Source organism: Protopterus annectens, chromosome 12.part0 (genome assembly GCF_019279795.1).
Source record: "Protopterus annectens isolate FY-2018-M chromosome 12.part0, PAN1.0, whole genome shotgun sequence".
NCBI classification, from domain to species: domain Eukaryota; kingdom Metazoa; phylum Chordata; order Ceratodontiformes; family Protopteridae; genus Protopterus; species Protopterus annectens.
In genome coordinates, this window is record NC_056746.1 from 1,288,688,526 (window position 1) to 1,288,711,491 (window position 22,966).

Sequence of the window (22,966 nt, forward strand, 5' to 3'; positions counted from 1 at the left end):
ATCTAGACGACTGGCTCCTTACTGCTACCACCAGACATCAATTGCTGAGAGCCAGGGATCATACCATACAAACATGCTCCAACCTAGGTATCTCAATAAATTTTGAAAAGTCTGCATTATCTCCTTGTCAGTCTTTAACCTTTATAGGCGCAAGATTAGATACGAAAGATCTGTCCGCAAGACTTCCAGTAGAAAGAGTGGCAGACATTCACCGACATGTACAAGTACTATTAGGATGCAGAAAGATTCAGGCTAGATTCGTCCTAAAAACCTTAGGTCTCATGGCAGCAGCAATCATATTAGTTCCCCTGGCTTGTTTTCACATGAGGATTCTCCAGTGGATGCTTTTCACCCAATGGTCTTTTCAACAACTTCCTTTGTCTCACAAGATAATAATCACACAGTCATGCAAAGACCACTTGGCTTGGTGGATGGTCTCTCCATCAGTACCGCAGGGCAGACCATTTGTCCTTCCTTCTCCAGTTGCTACGGTGACCATGGATGCCTCCCTGATCGGGTGGGGGGGCATTTTCAGGGTAGGACTGTTCAGGGCACTTGGCAACCCCATGAGTACCACTTGCACATAAACGTCTTGGAGATGAGGGCGGTGCTTTTAGCGTTGCAAGCTCTTCAGAACTCTCTACCCACTGGGACCATTGCAATTCAGACAGACAATATGTCTGTAGTGTAGTACATCAACAAGCAGGGCGGAACCAAGTCTTATCCCTTATGTCGAGAAGCACACAGACTATGGCAGTGGGCGATCTCATCTTAACGGTTTCTGATGGCAATGCACATCCCTGGGAAGTCCAACGTCATAGCGGACAGGCTAAGCAGAGCTATTCTCATGCCTCATGAGTGGTCTCTCAACAGGACAGTAGCAGACAGAATCTTCCATAAATGGGGTCAGCCTTGCTGCGACCTTTTTGCAACTTCTCTCAACAGCAAGTGCGACAGTTTCTTCACTCTCTTCCCGGACACTCCCCCAGAGACACTCTAGTTCACGATTGGCCCCAGGGACTTCTGTATGCATTCCCACCCTTTCCACTAATTCCCAAACTAATTCAGAAAGCTGCTGTGCTGGGTTGCAGAATGATCCTCATTGCTCCATACTGGCCTCGACAAATCTGGTTCCCATTCCTGCATCGTCACCTTCTAGAACAGCCTTGGAATCTGGACCCAGTTTTGGACCTCCTGATCCATCAGTCGGGCAGGCTGCATCAGTCTCTCAACCTCACTGCTTGGTTGCTCCACTTCCAACCCTAGCCAGGCTTCCCAGTATTTCCAATTCAGTGCGTGAAATTATCCTTTCCTCGCACAAACCTACAACCAGGAAGACTTATGCTAGTAAGTGGAAACGTTTCTCTTTCTGGGCAGAGGCTAGAAATATTGATCCCTTCATGGCCCCTGTCCATAATGTTCTGGACTTCTTAGCAGAGCTTTTTCAAGCGGGCCCCTTGTCGGCCACCAATTAGCGGCAATCTCTAATTTCCATAAGGGCCTGTCAGAACCGAGCATCATGTCCCATAAGCTTTGCAAAGCCTTTCTGAAAGGAACAATCTTGCTCAGGCCTCCAGTCAGGGATCACCCGCCTCCTTGGGACTTAAATTTGATCCTAGCTTCCTTGATACTTCCTCCCTTTAAACCGGCAGCTTCCTGTTCCTTGAAATTGCTTACCTGGAAAACACTCTTTTTGGTGACCATTACTTCAGTGAGGAGAGTTTCTGAACTGCAAGCCCTTTGTGTTCATCCTCCTTATCTAGTTTTCCATAAGGACAGAGTTTCGCTCAGGACTAATCCTTCGTTCCTTCCTAAGGTCCCCTCTGAAAACAATTTGAATCAATCCATCAATCTGCCAGTCTTTTTTCCAAATTATTCCAACAAAGCTGAACACAAATTACACCAGTTGGATGTTCACAGGCAATTACGTTTCTATTTGCATAGGACTGAGCAAATAAGGAAATCAGATCAACTCTTCCTGTCCTATGCAGAAGGTAAGCAGTGTCGGCCTGTATCTAAAGTAACCTTATCCAGGTGGTTGTCCTCTGTTATTACTCTTATTTATCAGTTGAGGCATAAAGAACTCCCTGCTAAACCTAAAGGCCACTCTACTAGGGCTTTAGCTACGTTGGTAGCTTTTCAAGCAAGACTACCAATGGAAGCCATTTGTGCGATGGCCACATGGGCCACCCCTCATACCTTTGTTTCACATTATAAATTGGATCTGGCCTCTAAGAGCAGAGCTGATTTTGGTTCCACTGTGCTCAAGAGTCTGTTCCGATGAGCCACTCAGGAATAAGGTGCTAGGGACGCTGTCCAACCAGCAAGAATGAAGGCGAGAGGGACAACTTAACATTAAGAAGTTATGTACCTACCATAACGTTCCATGTTAGTTGTCTCCTTCTCGCCTTCTTTCTTACGTCCCACTCTCCATCCCCCTAGCCTAGATGGACTGAGAAGAGTTCTCCTACGAGTCTGATCACTGGCTGAGTCTTTACCATTTTATGTCCTCTACTTTTTTCTTCAGCCCTGTAGCTGAAGTCTTGTTATAGGGACAGTTGTCTTACAGTTGTATCTTTATGGTATTAGGTCTTCCAAATGAGATCTGGGGGTCTAGCGCCAGGCATTGTGGGATATAGGGATGCCTTGAGCCAGTAAGTAGCTCTCGAGCTTTAGAAAATGGCCGAGTTGAAGCCGAAGGTTGGCTCCGAACCCAACCAGCAAGAAAGAAGGTGAGAAGGAGACAACTAACATGGAACGTTATGGTAGGTACATAACATCTTATTCTGCAACAGGACTGGATGGAATTGAATATGGTATGTATAAAGAAACGAAGGAGTGGCAAAAAATAATTTTATAGAAGTTGTGAATGAATGGTTAGAATCTGTAATTAAAGAAAAAGAGATATGTACAGAAGTTATAAAATTTATATTAAAAAAAGAGAAATAAAGAGGAGATAAAAAATTGGAGACCTATAGCGCTGAATAATACTGATTATAAAATTTTCATGAGAATAATAACAAAAAGGCTACAAAAAATGGCTAGAATATATGGCCAAAATGTATTCGGAAGAAATGAAAAGGAAGTAGAGTTATTTTGGATAATAAGAAAAATAATTGATGATATAAATAAAAATGAAGAAGCAAAGATTATGATAGGGGATATAAGTAAACCCTATGATAATATTCAATATAAATCATTATGGGGAATTTTGCAGGCATATAATGTAAGCAAAAATATTACAAGTAATAAAATCAGTTTATGAAAGGAACTATGTGAAACTAATTGCAAATGGCTGGATTGGGGAGGAAATAAAAATAGAATGTGGAGTAAAACAGGGCTACCCAGCTAATAGTATAATTTTCTCATTAGTTATGAATGTAATAGCGAAGGAAATTAAGAAAATGTCAAGTAGCATTTGGATGCAAAATGATGAAGGAAGCACAATTGCCAATAATGTATAATTATGTGGATGATATTGTACTGATTGTTAAAAATAAAATATGGATGGAAGATGTAAATGAAAAGTTAAGTATAAATTTAAAAAAAATGGTTTAAGTATAAATAAAGAGAAAATTAAAGGATTTGGTTTTAAAGGTATGATAGGAGGTAGTGAGTTCAATAAAAAAATATATGGATATATATTAGGAATAATATTTGGAAGGAATGGATGCAGACAACAGCAATGGGGTAATATACTCAAATAAGTAAAGGATATGACTGTTTATTGGAAATCGTATAGATTTTCTTATAGAGAAAAAGCACATTTGTTGGACACCATGGTAATAGGAAAAACTGCTTACGTTGCTAACATATATATGATTCCTATTAAGTATGAGAAGGAATCAGTGATGATTATAACAAGGAGACTTGGGTTTAGTACATGCAGCATCTTTAATTTTATATAAGGTATTAAAAGGAATTATGAAGGAAAATAAAAACATGATAGAAATGCTACTATATTATAAATATAAAGAACTGTGGGAAGGAATGGAAGTTAAAAAAAGAAGTAAAAGCATTGTGAATGAAGAAATGAAAGAACACCAAAACAAAATTGTGTTATGGAAAATAAAAACAATATATGTGAAAAAATAGAAAGGAATGGTACTTTAATATTATGAAAGTATTTTATTGCATTGATCCATGGAAAGATTTAGAAATAGATAAGAAAAAAACATAATGATGGGATATAGTAACTATAAAATGATTAAAGAATGTAATGATTTTTTTATGGAGCTTGTCTTTTAGAAAATTGCCAGTTAAGGCAAATATGTCATAAAAGAAAAAGCAAGATAGAATATGTAATAAATATGGAAAGTTTGAGAATACTGAGGCTCTATTTTTGAAATGTGAAAGAGTTAATAATTTGTGGAAAGAAATATGTAAACTTAATAGAGTAAAATGTTTGTTAAAATTTGAGCAAATAGATATGGGCATATTAGAATTTGGTTATTATGGTGCACAAAAATAGGAAGAAGTGATGAAAATGGACAGAGTAATATTTTATGTTTCATGGACTATGTGGAACAAGAGACTAAATGAAATCAAATACAATGAAAAATATACTTTGACAAAGATTCTGGAGAAAGTAATGCTTTGGTTGTGGATAAAAGAGTGGGGGGGAATACTTAAATTGAAGTTTGTAATATATGAAGATTTGTAAATAATGTAAATATGTAAATAATATGTAATGTATGTATCAATAAAAAACCCTACTCATCATTGTTGCGAGTAGGACCCATTTTGCATGACCACTTCATGCTTCCATTCTAGATGCAGAGGTGGTCTGGAAAAAACAGGGAGGCAGATGGAGAGAGTAGGAGATAACAGAGTGTTGAAAATACTGGAGGAGAAAGCCAATATTGAGAACCAGAGAATGCATAACGGAATCTGAGGAGATGTTTCAAAGAAATCTATTTGATGGAGATGAGTCAGAAAATGATGGATGTATAATTACAGCCCTCCATTTGGGTTGCATGATGATTTACTTAAAGAAATGGTGATCCAGAATGAGGTAGAAAATTAAGGAGATGCTTCCGGGGAGGGGGGCATTATGGAGAAAATACAAAAAGAGAACGCAGAGACAATTCTGAAGAATAGTGATGAGATAGAAAAGAAAACATATGCAGAGAAAGTAAAAGAAGGCAAAAGGGGAGAAGTAAAAAAGAAAAAGGCAGAAGAAATAGAAATGAAAAATGGAAATACATGGTAAGGATTTAAAGTAAAGAAGACAAAGAAATGGACAGGTATGAAGTCTGGGGCAATTTAATAGTTCCTTTTGGTGTAAAAGCACATGAAATAAGAGTATTTATTCTTATTAACAAACACATTTTGTGACACTATATTTGAGACTGTTTTTTTTCAATGGAAATTTTTCTTGAAGAAAATAAAAAAACAAGACTATAGCCCATTTAATCTTAAGTAATAAAAGCATTTAATGGAAACAAAAAAAGGAAATTATCGAACACAGGTGGAAAGAAAGACTTTGCTAGGACATTTGAAAGCTTTATGTAAAAAAGTACTGGATATTAGAAAAGTTTTCAATAAAAGGGGTTTATGGATTGGTGGATGGGATTGTAATATTGTGTTAAAAATAGAAAAAAAATTATACATATACTAAGCATGATAAATGTGAAGGAGAATAGGGGTGTTGTAAATTACTGGTGACAACCCTTTTTTGTTTTTTTTTCTGTGTGTGTATGTGTGTGGAAAAGAAGGGCATTGGGTAGGTAATTGTGATAAAAGAAAATGTTATATTTGTGGAGACATGGATCATGATGCAAAAAATGTGAACTGAAATGTTATGAATGTAATAAAACTGGACGTTTATGGAAGGATTGTAAAAATGAAAATGAGCGTAAGGAAAAGGAAAAAGAAAGACAGGAAAATGAACAAAGAAAAAAGTTTATAAGTAGAAATAGAAGAAAAATTAGATGAGAAAAATAAAGAGGACATAAAAGATGTCTCTGAAATAAGTGATAAAACAGACAAATTTGGAGATAGTAAAAGAAAACAACTATTGGTAAAAGGGTAAAAGACAAAAAAAGAAAATTTAAAAGGCCAAGTGCAAACGAAAAAAAAAAAGAAAGAAAGGAGATGTCTGAAAAAGAATATATATACAGCTAATGGCTGGGAGTTGGTATAATAGTTAAGGTGTTTGACTCACAGACACAAGTTACAGTGTTTGATTCTCACCTTTAGCAGGGGAAATTGTCTAGGCATTGGAACAGCCCATTAAGGCAGCTAGCCTAGTAATTAGCTATGAACCATTGAAACCATGAATCTAAGAAAAATGGAAAAATTAAAATGATAAAGTGCATACTATTAAGACTATAGTAAGAATAATAGGAATTTTGAAGTGATGTAATATGTTATGACCAGATGGCATAATGGTTAAGGTCTTCCCTCCCATGCATAAGGTACAAGGTTCAATCCCGACCTCCGACCAATGCTTGGAGTTTGCACGTTCTCCCTGTGTTTCTGTGGAGTTTCTCTCATATCCGAAAAACATGTTGAGTGTTTCCATCTCAAACGCACCAATGAATGGAGCTGTGGGCAGCATCACAGACTCTGCATGGTGCCCTATAGGGGGAAGAGTTGTACAGACCAACCATTTTGGAGGTCTACTGTGGTGCGCAGTATCCTTAAGATAAGAGAACACGAATCACAGACTGCACACCGTGGCAGGGCTAGCCACTTGATGGTATTAAAATATGGCTCTAGGTGATTTGGACATGTTTACCAATGTTGCCAAAATGGTCATGGGTAGTTACCGGTGATAAGTGGGTTGAGGACCCGGCCTACTCTGACCTATGCCAGGGATCCTTGCTAGTGGTGGGAGGGGGTATATGTGCCCCTATTGGCTAGTGTGTGCCCACCATAAAGCCCAGCAGCCTGGGCCAATAAGCTACTGGCTGGCCAGCATCTAGTTGCCCACTCTTTGGGATAACTCTGTTGAGTGAAAGCTGGACGTAAAACCAACCAACCTGCCAAACATGAACTGAGAATTGCTACGCTTAATGTAGGTTCACTGACAGGATGCAGCTTGGAAGTGGATGACATGATGATACAGAGGAGGTTGAACATCCTGTGTATCCAAGAGATGAGATGGAAGGGCAGTGCAGCAAAGGCACTTGACTTGAGATCCAGATACTACTACTCAGGAGGGGGACAGGCTAAAAATAGTGTAGGAATTGTCTTGAGAGAGAGGCTTCAGATGGCAGTGAGGGATTTCATCAGAATTAATGACCAACTCATGGCAATCAGACTCCAGTGTAATGATAGGGCACTATTCATAATATCAGCCTATGCCCCACAGCAGGGTTATGATAGTGAGGAAAAGAGTGCATTCAGACAGCAGTTGCAGGACCTACTAGATAAAGCAGGACAACATGAATTGGTTTTGATAATGGGTGACTTGAATGCACATATTGGGACAGACAGAACAGGATATGAAGACTGTCTTGGTACACATGGATGGGGTAAGAGGAATAAAGAAGGAGAAGCTATTCTAGACTTCTGTCTGGCAAATGGCTTGATAGTAGCCAACACTTGGTTCAGAAAGGGAGACAGTCATAAGCTCACATACAAGAGTAGCAAACATGCAACTCAGGTAGACTTCCTCCTACTAAGGAAAAAGCATTGGGGTAGAATCCATGATTGCAAAGTCATCCCAAGTGAAATAGTTGGCCCACAGCATAAACCACTAGTTGCCACAATCAGCTGCAAGCAGTGGTGAGAGAAGGCTCTAAGGTCAACAGAGGCCAGGCTGAAGACATGCAAGGTGACTCCAGAGAAAGTACAAAAGTTCAAGGAATTACTCAGGGCTCTATCACCCCAAGAGGAGGAGGAAATAGGTGGAATTGAACAAGAATGGCAGCACCTAAAAAGCATGTGTTAGGACTACAGAAAAGATATGTGGCTGAGCCAGGTATGGAAATAAGGTACATAAGGAAAGCTGGTGGTGGAATGCAGAAGTCCAGAAATTCATCAAAAGAAAGAAGGAGTCCAGGAAGAAGTGGGAGATAGAAAAAATTGACCAGGCTAGGAAGGACTACTGGTTGGCTAACAAAGAAGCTAACAAAGAGGTTGCAATAGCAAAGAATAGGGCATCGGAGGCACCCTACCAACTTTTGGAAATTGGCTAAGTAAGTGGCACAAAGAAACTATATAAAGTTGCAAGGCAAAACAGAAAGATAAAGAAGATAGACTCCCTTCATAAGGGATGCCAACAGCAACCTCGCAGATGGAAGGAGTATTTCCAGCAGCTTCTGGATGAAGAAAACCCTATAGAAGCTGTACTGCCCCAGAAACAGCCTACAATGAGAGAAGTGAAGGCGTTTACCCTAGAAGAAGTAAGAACAGCACTAAGGAAAATTAAGTCAGGGAAAGCAGAAGGCTCATATGAGGTCATAGCAGATATGATAAAGATGCTGGGTGAGATAGTTGACAAATGGCTCCTGAGGGTACTAATAGCAATGTGGAGCGTATCCCAGATGACTGGAGAATAAGCATACTCATGCCAGTGTGCAAGAACAAAGCGGACATCCACAACTTTGGGCAGTGCAGAGGTATCAAACTCCTATCACATTGCATGAAATTTCTGTAGAGGGTGACTGATAAATGGATACGCAGAGTAGTAGAATGTAAGATGGGAGATGAGCAGTTCAGATTCAGATCGGGATGCCGCACAATTGACCTGATGTTTGCAGTGAGACAGATACTTGAGAAGAAGCCAGAGATGAGGAGAGAGCCCAACTGGGTATTCCTAGACTTGGAGAAAGCATGTGACAAGGCTCCAAGAAAGCCTATCTGCGCAGTACTGCAGTGGTTTGAAGTCCCAGAAACATTGGTAGAATTACTGTAGGCTATGTATAAGGACCCAATGACTCAAGTATGAACAGGGTTCGGCCTCACAGAGATTTTCCCAGTGGGAGTGGGTATACACCTGGGGTCACGTCTGAGCCCACTGCTGTTCATACTGGTGATGGACTACATTAGCAAACAGGTCAGAGGGAACAGATCAACAAAGTTGCTATATGCAGATGATGTGACATTATAGGCAGACTCTGAGCTAGATCTTCAGAAAAGGATAAAAGAATGGAATGCAAAACTTAAGGCACTTGGGATGAAACTAAGCACAGATAACAGTGGTAATGGCAACAAACTGGGGAAATCAGAAGAAGCTGAGAATAGAGATAGAAGGAAAGATAGTGGAACATGTAAATAGTTTCAAGTATCTGGGAGGGGTGGTTGAAGAGAAGGGAAGTCTGAATGAAGAGGTCAAAGCTAGAATCAGAGGGGCTGCACCCAGCTGGTATAGAGTGTGAGGTGTAGTCTATGACAGAAGAATGCCAAAGAAGCTGAAAAGTATGGTTTGACCAGTACTACTATATGGTACAGAAACCTGGCGAGTAAAGGCAGAACAGTTGATTAAGCTAGAAGTGATGGAAATGAAGTGCCTGAGAAGGATAGTAGGATGTACACTGTGGGGCAGATGAAGAAATGAGGACATAAGAGCAGAAACCAAAGTAGCTCCAATTGCAGAAAAGATCAAAGCGTACAGATTACTGTGGTTTGGACACATGCAGAAAAGCAGAAGACAATCTGGTGAGGAGAACTTGGGACAGACAGGAAGAAGGTAAGAGGAAGTGAGGATGTCCAGCAAAGAGGTAGCTGGATTAAGTGAAAGAAGATCTGCGACAATCAGCCATGAGTGTTTAAGAAGGCAGGAGTGTGGCACTGAATTGAGAGAGTTGGCAACAGTTAACATGATACCCTGACCCCATGTAGAAAAAAATGGGAAAAGGGGTCTGATGATGATGATGACGTAATGTGTGTGATGTAGGTGCAATTAAATTAGAAGAGACAAGATTTTTAACAACTGAGGAAAGATTACAAACAGTGAAACTATGAGGAGGAATAGCTATATTCTGTAAAAATACAGTAAAGATATTAGATGCAACTTTATCAAAAATGAGAAGGTTAACCATTTGTAGACTTAAAATAGAAAGAACAAGTTTATAGAATTCTAACATTATATGGTTATACTAATTGTAAAGAAAGGGAAGGCTTATTTCTTTAGATTTTATGCTATGTGGTCCTAAATGTGAATGTAATAACAGGATACTTTAATTGTGATTTAAGAGGCAAGCGTATAAAGAAAGGAAATAATATAAGAAAAATGTTAGAAGTTATAGGATGTGGTAAATTAAAACTTTGGGAGAAAAATTCATGGACTTACAAAAGAGGTATGTATAGAAGTGAAATAGACTATTTTATAGTATCAGCTGGTTTAGTTATAGGAGAAGGGGAGGTAGATGAAACAGGATTTTCTGATCATCTTGCAATATGGCTAGAGATCAAGGAAAACAAGGAATATATAAAAAGGACAGATGAGAAAGCATGGAATGAAGAATGAAAGAGAGTAACAATACAGTTATGGAAAGGTCATATTACTATGAGAACATTTTATAAAAATTGGTCAGAATGGTGGATGATATTTATGGAAAAATATAAAAAAAATGTTTTTTTTACAGTGGCAATATGTGAAAAAAGTAGAGAAAGAAAAAGTAAATCTAATGATGCATTGGAAGATTTAGAAAATAAAGATAGTACTGTGACAGAAAAAAAATATATGGAAGAAATTAAGAAAAAATACAATAATTGTTATTTAAGCAAAGATATTTTACAAGGTAAAAGAAGATGTATTGAGTTACTTAAGCAGATTTGTAAAGGAAATGGTAGTTTAATTAGGAAAATAAATGTAAAAAGAGAAATAGAAAGAACTTGGGAAAAGATTGTGAATAGTGTAATACAATATGTACAAGAAATGTTTAAAGAAAAAATAAGGTAGTAAAAAAGTTAACAGAAAAAAGAATAAGGAGTTGGAAAAGGATATTTCTTTATATGAGCTAGATAAAGTATTGCGACCAGTAAATAAAGAGTTGGCTTCAGGCCAGATGGAATAGGGTATGAAATGTATAACTATTTAAGGGACTGAGAAAGAGAACATTTTTAATGATTTTGAATGAACGGTTAAATGAAGGCTTGATGTATAAAGAATTATGTAGTAAATACTTAATTCCTATGGAAGAAGGAAGATAGAAGACAATTAAAACCAGAGACTGATAGTTTTGACTAATAATGATTATAAGATCTTTATGAAAAATAAAACAAAAGAGATATGAAACTAAAATGGAAAGTATTATGGAAGATAATATATATAGTGTAAAGGGGATGGGTTGTCAAAATTAATGATAGAGAAATTGTGGATGATATTATGAATCGAAAAGAAAATGTGATAATCATGATATTGGGCTTTAATAAGGCATTTGATACAACTGGACATGAAAGCTTATGGATAGTAATGAATGAATATAAGTGAGAAAGTTAGGAAATTATTTACACCAGTGCATAGTAATAATAAAGTAAAAATACTTGTAAATGGCTGGTTACACTAGGAGGTGCATATGAAGAGTGGGGTTAGACAGGGATGGTCAATGAGTTGTATATACTTCTGAGTTGTATATACTTCTTGCATTAGTTATGAACTTGACACTTTGTGAAATAAATTACAGAATGAAGGAGCCTGTCTATATAACATGTGAATGGTTAAGAATTCCAGTCCTGTTAACATATGCAGATGACATTATAATTGCAAAAAACAAAATGTGTATAAACGAAATAATAATTTGCATAAATGAGTGTCTAGAGGAATAGGGTTGGCTTTAAATAAAGAGAAAAGTAAAGGTTTAGGTGATGTAGTAAAGATATGGGATATATGTTTTACAGTGAATTAAATTTCTGTGGTGGGTGTAAAATTTGGGACTAAAGATACAAGTAGAATCATTTGGAAAACCAATAGAACAAATGAAACAAACTTGTATTTTTTGAAGAACATAAATTATTCAGAAGAAAAGACTTATTTGATAAATGTAGTACTGATGGAAAACATATCATATTTAGCAAGTGTATTTATGTTGTCAACTGTATTTGAAAATGTATTATTCTAGATACTTTTTTTTTCCTTTATATTGGGTTCTATATTAAACCCAGTAAAAAGAGGAGTTTTGGATGTAAATAAATAGGAAGGATGTTTAAAGCTAATTAACCCACTGCTTCATAAACATTGTACAAACTGTTAATATAGATAAATGAAAATGATGATAGATTAGTAGTAAGACAATATAAATATGATAAATTTTGGAGTATGGTAAAAAGGAGCAAAAGAGAGAAACAGTGTATAACTGAAGAAATAAAATGTTACCAAGAAAAAATATTTTTTGTGGAATATAAATATTGATGATAATAGAAAAAGAAAGAAAAGTACGGTATAAGAATATAATGATAACCATTACTGTGTAAAACCCTGAGAAAATCTAACAGATGAAAAAAATTAAAGCTATAAAAATAAGAAGCAAATGGTGTAATAAGAAAGTAGAATGTCAAGAGTTTATTTTTTTCAGATTGGCAATATATAAATTATCAGTAAAACAAAATATGGCATGCAGAAAGAAAAGTGATAGAATGTGTTTACATTGTCAACAAGAAGCTACTGAACATGCTTTTGAAATGTAAAAGAGTAAAAAAGTTATGGGGAAAACTATGTAAAGATTTTTTTTTGAAGATGTAAAAAGTGGATAAAATAAACATTTACATGATTAAATATGGATATTATAAAAAAATAGAAGTAAAGAATATGTTAAAAGAATAGATAAAATTATTTTAAGTCATATGGATTATATGGAATGAAAGAATAAATAAAATTATGTTTAATAGTAAATAGATTTTAGCAACAGTACTAAGCAGAATCAGATGGTGGTTATGGAAAAGGAGTGGAGGACTAATAGGGATAAAGATTTAGTATGATAGTAAGGAAAATTTTGAATATGTGTAAAATATATTTGTATATCTATATATTTGTACATTTATAAATATTTGTAAATATGTTGTAAATAAGAGTTTTTTGTATAGAATTGAAGGACCCTACTCTTTTTGATAGATGCCATGGGTTATTTTACTTTCACCTGAAATACCACAAACTCAAATAGATGGGGTCTTATTTAATGTCTCATCCAAAGGGCAGCACACTTAAGAGTGCAGCACCCCGCCTTGTGCTGCACTGCAGTGTAAGTATTCAATCCACCTAATGCGGGAATAGAACCCGCAGCCTTCTGCACCAAAGGTGAGTGTGTTACCTGTTGCACTACTGACACAGCCTGTCTTAGGTAGCCTTTTAAATTAAAATGTTTGCTTTGAAAATCATGTTAATAAATATTTTTCATATAAAAGATTCATTTTTTATGTTTTTATTTGCAGGTAGAAAGTTTGACTTGAGAGTTTATGTGCTTGTGACGTCAGTAAGTATGACAGTTTACCAACATTAATGTTATAGAATGATATTTCTTGACAAAACTGTACAAGTGCTGTACAAAGCAAAATACTGTAATGTAGCTGAGGTCCTGAGAGGAGTAAATGTGTCACATGAGTAGATGTTTTCAACCCATCTGTAATATCATTGTCACTGGTAATCTTTTGACTGCCTTTCATGTGGCCCATATGGAAGCTATAGTAATGCATGACTATATACTATTTTTGCTAAAAGATTGCTATAGAAGCTAAAATTCCAAAGGAAAGCATTTTTCTGCTTATCTGATATGGTGCTGTTAGACAGCATTATGAAAAGGTAGTTTTGATCTTGCTTCATAAAACCTTCCTTTAAAATTTCATATCCTAAATTTCCAAAAAACAAAAGTCAGCGATATATGTTCAATTCCACAACAGAAATCAAGAAACCACATAACCCTGAATTCGGAATATCCCCTACTTTATTAATAATTTTATATGTCACAACAGGTCATAAAGTGATCTCAAGAAATCTCTGCATAAACTTAAGTTAAATAAAAAGAGAAGGTAGCCTTGAGCTGCATCTATGAAACACTTGAATGTGTAGAAAATAAGTCTTATTGAGCTATCCTACATGTGATTGACAGCTAACTTGCTGCTCATAATCTCCCAACCCTCTTTCACTGAAGTTACCAGTGCCTGAACATACTTTGCTTTTGCTTTACGTTACTGCAAGACCACAGTTATTATAGCAATTTGTTTCACTCTGCAGATGGGTGACTGTTTTGGTGATTACTATTTCCACAGACCATTCATCTATTTCTCTGGCTCCCTCTAATGTAGTCCTTACAGCCACCATGAGACAGGGGGTACCTCTGTAGCTATTATGGTGCCCTTGGCAGGCAAGAGAGAGCCACTCTTGTTGGTCCTGGGAGAAGGAAATGAATGCTACTTTACCTAGCCAGAATGCTATGTCTAACCATATGGTAGTTTTCCTGGCAAAAGTGACTCTGTTTCTTTCAGAAATTTCTTTCAAAAAGAAAGAAAAACTTAGACATATTTCTCTTCTGTCATAGTAACTTTGGACAGGAGTGATTTATTGGGCTTAGCTCAGGGCTTATTTCAGGCTCTTGACCCCTCCAGTTTAGCTGTTTCTGGTAAACAGAAAAGAGATTCTTCGTCTTCTGAAGAGGTTCATATTTTTGAACCACAAAATGAGTATAAAAGGAAGGATTCTGTTTTGTCTCCTGAGATTTATGTTTCAGATTCTGACAAGAGTGTGGCTTTGTCAGCCCCTTTGAAGGATTATTTTTCTCCAGAAGTATTTTCGGAATGAATCAGTTGTTTCAGTGGGAACATAATGACATTCCAATAGCTGAAAATGTATTAGGATTTATTACAACTGAAATTTCCAGGACCTATACAATTTCCTCCTGTTCTTTCATCATTGGAAGATGTTCTTGTCACAGATTAAAACTTCCCCAACAGCCAGCCTACTGCCCCCAAAAGAGCAGATAGGTTGTATAAAGTTCCACAGTGTTATAAGTTTTTATACACTCATCTCAGCTCAGACACAGTAGCTATTGCTTTAGTGAATCCATTGTTAATAAACATATGGGTAATTCTAATCCCTCTCCTTCTGACAAGGATGAGTAAGCTTTTGATAAATTTGGGAAAAAGTATATTCTTCTACAGCACTTGTTTATAGAATTCTCGACTGTCAGTATGTTAAAGTTTATACTTGCCACATTTGAGACTAGATGTTGTTACATCTCCTTCCCCTCCTGAGGAAAAATCTGCTATGTGGAGTTTGAGTGCTTCTGTCTTAAGTGGCTACTCACTATTTGAAATGTGCTTATGTTTCTGCTGATAACACTTCCAGGGTTGCTACACTGGAACTGTTAGGAGGAGGTTTGCTTGGTTGCATTCTCAAAACCTCTCAGATGTCAAAAATGAAATTTTGAATTCTCTCATAGATATAGGATTAGTTTTTGGACCACCTGCTGCAGAGGTCCTTAAAAGGTATGATGAGAATAGAAAACTGATTCATGGAATCTCTTAGATTGTTCAGCCTACCATATTCAGGTTTGCCAAGGAATTTAATGCTATAGCCTTCTTTACAAAACAAAAATAATGAACCAAGCAAGCTAATGGTAAGAAAATATTAGAAAAGGAATTGGGGGGTCAAAAAGAAAGGACCAGACCAAACCATATGAACGTAAATGTAAAAGAGGTATTGGCATTTACAAATGCTTTCAACTCTCTGAATCATCTGTGGTCTTTATGACCTCTACAAGTTACAAGTGCCTACAGACAACCCAACAGTGATGGGGTACTTAAACAGGTAAAGGGGAACCAAATTATTACCCTGTGTGCAGACTTGCCATAGTAGCCTGAGATATAGCTTTTCATCACAATCTCACTTTACACGTGTCTTCCATACCGTCTGAGCAGAAGTGTGTGGCAGACAAGCTTAGCAGGACCAGGACAGACCTTGAATCTGGGGGTCTTCCAAGAATTGATCTAACTGTGGGGAACACTTCAAATAGATCTTTTTGTCTCCATTCATACCAATCATTTGGCAAAATTCTGCTCCAGGACTCCATGAAAGAAGACCTATAAAACAAATATGCTTTTTCACCCCTTCCATTAATATCCAGGGGTTATTATGAAGTTGTAGAGACCAAGTGAAAGTCAAAAACAGCAAGCCATCTGCATTTATTGGTTACAAATTCAATAAAACCAGTAGTACAGAATCCAAAGGTTAAGCACTTTCATCCCAAAAGTGCACAGGACTTCTTCAGAACAAATACACTATAGTATACCAACCTTAATATACTGAAATAATCAACCAATTAACAATTATCTAATTGAATATTGACACTGAGTTGCGAAAATGTATCTTTATTTTATAATTTAATTTGCTGTTTTTGACTTTCACTTGGTCTCTGCATTTGGTTATTGGTTTTCATCTGAGTGGTGTTTTGTGTGTTATGAAGATTCAGAAGGACTTTCCAAATATCATTATGGTGACTTCCTTTTGGTCCAGGCAACAGTGGCTCAACCTTCTTTTGGAAATGGCCAAGGGCAATTACTACAAGCTTCGTTACAGACTGGATCTACTCACACAAGAAAAGGGGTGTTTGATACATCCCACCACCAAAAAAACTGCAGTTGACTGCCTGGACGAAAGAATCTTAATGCCTTTTAGGCACTTTTTTCCTGAAGATATACAGGCATTAAAAGAGGCAAGAAAACCTACTACTAGGAAATCATATATTAGTACATGGAAAAGGTTTTCTAATCACTGCCAAGAAAAAATCCTGCACCTATTAAGGGCTAATGGTTCTTTGTTTTAATATTATTGGTCTTCCATCAAGTTTCATTTGTTGGCCTTTTCATGCATGTCTGCCCATGGATCCTTCTTCATCAATATTATCTCATGTGAAAATATTTTTGAAAGGGTTGTTGCATACCAAGCCTCCTAGGAAATAGGCAACTCCTCCATGGGAGCTACATTTTGTGTTAAAAAAATTAACTCATGTTCCATTTGAACCAGTGTATCAGTCTGACTTGAGGATCTTAAATGGAAAACAGTTTTACTTATTGTTCAAACCTCTGCAAGAATGGGTCTGTATTACATTATCGAAAAATGTCTTCCCCAACCAATAATCAGCGAAAACACAAATCTTGGAATGGTTGCTTCAGCAAATTTTTCCCAGGGGAAAAAAAATGCTTGGCTATTGTCGGGAATTTGCCCTTTTCTCCACTGTAGTACGATCTCAAAGTTGGTATATTTAGTTGGGGGGGGATGTGGGGTGCCCAGCCCCCCACATCGGAGTTGTGGGGAGTGAAGCCCACCACTTTGTAGGGTTTGAAAGTTTGTTTTGTTTTTGTTTGGCCAAGCAATTTTTTTCCCTGTAGAAGTGACCATTCAGAGATTTGTGTTTTCGCTGTTTATTGGTCAGCGAAGAAGTGTTCGATGAACACGTTTTTCGATAACGTAATATAGACCCAAAAGAAGAGTATCTGAGCTGCAAACCTTATGATGGGACAACCTTATCTCATTTTCTACAAAGATACAGTTTCCCTAATCCTTCATTTATGCCTAAAGTGGTATTTAAATTTAGTTTGAGCCAAACTGCACATCTCTCTGTCTTCTTTCCAGGACTTAAAAATGAGGAAGGCTCCTTCTTACCTTGGATGTCCTCAGACAACTCAAGTATTACCCTGACAGAGCAAAATCTTTCAGGAATTGTGATCTGTTCATTTTTTCTGAAGTTAAGAAAAAAGGACATGTGTCAAAGCAGACTGTTTCCAAGTGGTTGTCCTATGCTATTGCACTTTGTTATACCTTCCATAAGACAATTCCAGGCAGGGTCAAGAGTCATTCTACCAGGCATTGGCTTCATCTCTGTTTTTTTTTTTTTTTTGGAAATGGTTGGATTCTAGAACTATTCTAGAAACTGCAACTTGGTCCTTTGTACATACTTTTACTAAGTGCTATAAACTAGAACCTGATGTTGTCTTTTCTGTCCATTACTCAACTGATGGGTCTAGAATCCGACCTTGGATCCAACTTTTTTCCAGACTTAGGATATGTAGCTCAGACTCCTCCCACTACCTATAATGCCCTCCTGTCCTCAACATTACTTCAGATCTTGTTTGTTGCTCACTGAGTACAGATGTGATTTTCTGGAGTTTCAAATGTTACCTTGGCTAGATAGTTAAGTGGCTGTATCTCTTGTGTTTATAAGCAGAAAGATTTGGCTTTATTTAAATCACCAAAACACACTCAACAAGATCTGCTTCCACTTCTTCAGCCTTCTTTTCTAGGGCCTCAACTGATGACATTTAATGCTGCCACCTGGTCTAATGTTCACACTTTCATTTCCCTTTACAAATTGGATTTGTTTTCCAAAGGTAGGGCATCTTTCAGTTCTGCTGTCTTCCAGAACATCCTTCTAGGAGACCACTCTTAGAGCTAAGTAGCTGAGGACTTTGTCCCATCAGTTGAGGAATGGACAAAAAAGACAGCATCAGATATGAAAGTTATATACTTTCCATAATGATAGATCCGTCTTGTCTATTTCCACTCTTCCTCAACTTTCCTCCCTCCTTCCCCATTCCATTTCATTTTTCCTTTTGGCTTCTGGGATGACTGTAAGGCTTGCATTTGGACAGAATTTCCTATCTTGCAGCTCCAGAGCAGACTTTTCCAGTCTGTCATGTGGTTTTATGCCATTTTATCTGTAATAATACAGATTTTATATATGCTTACTGTCTCTCTGTTTTTATATATATATATATATATATATATATATATATATATATATTTTTTTTTTTTTTTTTTAATGGAATTACCAGCTAACTTTATCTGGGGTAATGTTGGGGACAAGAGGGGATTATGGGTAGGGGAGGAGCCTGAGGTATGAATCCTAAGTCTGGGAAAAGTGGCTGAAGTTGGATTCAAGGTGGTATCCGAGATCCATCAGTTGAGGAAGGACAGAAACAGACAACACAGATCTATCATTATGGTAAGTACATAACTTTTGTTTCCTTCTCCAGGTGTACGACAGGGCTTGTGCTGACTAAGGGTTTGGGCACATGGAAAGTGCCCTGAGAGCTTTGGAAGCTGGCCAGCTGTTATATCCTTAGCAGAATATAACCCGTACAGCTAAAGCTTCATTTGGCAGACACATGTATGAATTGCAAGGACTGATACAAAATTCACCCCACACTTATTTCAGTAAGAACATGGTTTCATTTTTACTAATCCTAGGTATATGCCCAAAGTCATCACATCTGTATTCTTAAATCTAGTTATCAGGCAGAGGACCAAATGGAAAGACAATAAGAGAGATCCTGAGATATATCCCATTTACCCCTTTTACAGTGTGCAGTTAAATGTCATCTAATCTTAATCAATTGAGGTCCCAGTGCCAGCTATGGAAAAAGCATTTGAAGAACCACAAAGAAAAAAAAAAGTTTTTTGTTGTCATTGTGCCATCTTCTGCTAGAGGCCTTTCTCAAAGATCTGCATTTACGATGAGTTATGGTGAGTTCCTTGCACAGCTGTACTATCTCTGATTTTTGCATGTTTAAGCATTTATAGTAAGTTTATATTCTTCCTTTAGTATGTCCCTCTGAAAGCCTGGCTGTATAGAGATGGATTTGCACGGTTTTCAAACACTCGCTTTACGCTGAACAGTATCGATGATCAGTGTATCCTTTGTTTTCTGTATATTATATACACATGTAGGATGCAGTTAACTCAACAAATTAACTTTGTAACATTCTGCTGTTATTTAGAGATTGTGAAGTGTAGCATTAAATAAGTAAAATGGTAGCATTTATGACAACTCAAATCACAGTTTAGAAACATTGCATGCATATTCTTTGCTACTTTTAAATGGGTAGAAGAACAAGCAAAAATAGAAGTTAAGAATATGTTTGAATGTTTAATCCTTCTATGTTAGAGCATTTAAATCCAGATTTGTTTGTAAATTTTATTTGCATATTATAAAGTTGTGATGGGATACTGTCATAGTGAAACGGCACCCCACCTTGCAATTGCCATTAGATTTTCTTTCTTTCTGTCATTGGTACTGTGATGTCACTAACAATGTCTTCACACATGACTGACATGGTATTCATTGATTGCTCTTCATAAGCCCCTGTAGCATGATAGTCAGGATACAATGATGAAGATGGAAAGGGAAGAGCAACTTGGATACATCTTCGTAAATTAAAGTCAGAAGACCTAAAATTTTACTATTGTGACTGCCTTTTTAAATAATAATTTTTCCACCCTTTCCTGGTACCTTCTTTAACCTTATTTTAAATGGTTTAGTGCCTTTATCCTAAGATCACTGTTATTTTATAAGTTATTACATTGGAAAGCCATATTTCTGATGGCTTCAGATTTCTGTGTGCAGCTGTCTGTAGTATCTTCTTGACATCTGTCCAGAAGTACCACTGAGGCTACCTTAAGTAGCACCAGTAAACACAATGATACATATCAAGTATATTTTGCAAATGACTGCATATTTTGAGTCTAAGATATGAACAGCAAAAAGCAGGGCTAGGAAATGGCTTCAGTTTTTTTCTCTCTTTTTTAATTTTCTTTTTCCTCTTGGTCACCTTGCTCCTCAGCTGCTTAAGCCTGTTCCTTCCTGTGCTACAATGACCCCCCCCACCCCCATCAGCCACAAACCACATTTGTTTCCAGAATGACTTTATGTTACACGTAACAAGCTGTTTTTTTATTTATTTTGCATAAGTTACTTCAACTCTTATAATGTATGTGTACTTATTTTTACTGTACATGTTGTCTTGTGTTGCATTCTGATTCTAACCTGTTAATTCTAACCTTACACACAAAATGGAGATTTGCATCTCTGTGGGACATTCATAATAACCAGATATTAGATTCAGTTGAATAAGTTATTCATGTTAATATGATGTAGTCCTGTTTCACTGAATATATTAAAACTTCCTAGCAGTTTCAATGTCTGAATCAATTGGGTTGTTCAAAAATTAGCAGGAAACATATCACTAGAATGTTTTATTGACTGCTAGACTAAAATTGTTGTGAGCACTTTAATGATTCTTCATCGTGATGGCTTGAAATATACTTGACAGCCAGTAAATAAATGACCAGTTTTTTTTGTAAGTGGCAGCCAGGAAGAGGCACATGGTGTTTTGTTTCCTGCTGCTGCACAGATCACCTAACACAATAAACCACAGTTAGAGGCAGACAAATGTCCAGACAATTCATATAAGTTAGTGTTTTGCATTTCTCGGTATCCTCACCCAAACCTAAGTTGTTTTCCTGTAAATGATGTTACCCAGGCAGAGCATGGGTGACATTCTTCACTGATGTTAGTTTATTAATCAGTCTTAAGATCCTCTGCTTAACAGGGAACAAGGCCAGTTTTTTAATCTTCATATTTGTAGGTACAAACCCATACAACTCTGTAGTACTGTGCTGTCCTTCTTTGTTTACTTGAAAAAAATGTGCCTAAAAATATAATTCCACCATCTTTTTCTAGTTTAGCTCACTAGACTACTGTTATAAACCTTCTGAGTGCAGAGTTACCATCAAACAGTACAGCCAGTACCGTGTCAGATCAGTTGTTTAATTCTTGATAAAATGTATTATAATTTCTTAATTGCTCTTAATTAATTAATTTTGCTTGTTACTACTTCAACCATATTGTTGTAGAATTAAGTAAAATGTCACTTATTTTCAAATAGGTGATATTTTTCCTCCTGCTAAGCTTAAAAATGGTGAACTGTGCAAATCTCACAGTTTCTTACTCCAGAACTGGACTATGTTGGAGACCCTCCCTAGCCATGTTCTAGTACCATCAGTGCTTCAGTGTCACCCAGATTCAAATAATTACATTTTCCCTGATGTTTCAAAGGTCTCTTCACCTGTTTAATTTCTTAGGTCCAAAGGTTGAACAGAAAAATATCGATCCCAAAAGATTGAAAGCCAAAAGACTGAAAAAACAAAACACTTTGCTTTTTGCACGTGGAGGGGAGCAAAGACTACTGAATGAATCTTGTTTGCAGTTCATAATCTTAATCAACAGTGTTATACTGTCTGATATGAATGAATACTCCTTATCAGTAATAATTCTAGAGTGGATGATAATAGATTTAAGTCATTTACCTTGAAAAATAATATCAGTAAACACGCTCCAAATATAACAAATACCCAAAAACAAACACTACAATCATAAAAAATGCTGAAACTAAGCTGTCTGGTTAGTGTTGGTATTAAAGATAGGGTTATGATTAGCATTATAGTTATGGGGTATAGCTAGGGTTAGGGTTAGGAATTATAGTAAGGGCTGGAGTTAAGGTTAAGATTATCACAACAAAGTAAAGGTAGTGTACTACCCCCTGCACTACCCTTAGCTTTAACCCTAACCCTAACTCTTACTCCATCCCTAACCATAACATTAACCTGTTCCTTATCCCTACCTGAACCCTAACCCTGCTTCTATCCCCAACAATGCTACTAATGTATATATTCATACACCCACACTCTCTCTCTTTCAGAATACAGAGACATTCAGTATTTCCAAAGTTTTTCAGCATTTCAAACAAAATTGTACTTCTTTCTTGTGAGGTTTTTTGCAAATTGACATTCTACCTTTCAGTTGATCATGTTCAATCAGTTGTCAGGAAACTTTCTATGTTCTTCATATTGATCACTGCCACAGTAGCCTTAGCTATATGGGTTATATCTTGTCAAGGGTATAACAGCCAGCCAGCCAGCTTCCAAAGCTTCAGGGCACCTTCCACGCACCCAAGCTGTTACGCAGTTTGAACTGAGATGACTAAAAGATAAGTCTTGGTGCAGATCCCTTCTGAACTTTACTGCCACCAAAGAGTATGCTCCTCTGAGGCTTTTGAGGATTGATGGTCAGCTTGTGCTTTCCTTAGCTGGACAGATAAGTTGGCTTTGGGGGGAAAAAGCTTCCATTTTCTTATTTTTTAACTGAAGTTTTATTACTTTCCTCTGCAGGAAATTTATTTTGAAGATATGAATGTTGTGTTTTAGTGGATTGTCTCAAGATTGTAACATACTTTTAAAAGGAGCACT

At 36.9% G+C, this 22,966-nt stretch overlaps 1 protein-coding gene across 2 annotated transcripts in view; it reads left to right on the top strand.

The window, feature by feature from the left end:
* The window catches only part of TTLL9 (tubulin tyrosine ligase like 9), a 787,629-nt gene that overhangs the window by 455,186 nt on the left and 309,477 nt on the right, over positions 1 to 22,966 (top strand). Inside the window, exons 8-9 of one of the 2 annotated variants that reach the window (XM_044090338.1) lie at positions 13,321 to 13,361; positions 19,485 to 19,572. In XM_044090338.1, coding sequence (XP_043946273.1) covers positions 13,321 to 13,361; positions 19,485 to 19,572 — 129 coding nt within the window. The remainder of the gene's footprint in view (positions 1 to 13,320; positions 13,362 to 19,484; positions 19,573 to 22,966) is intronic. The other variant, XM_044090339.1, reaches the window with a different exon arrangement.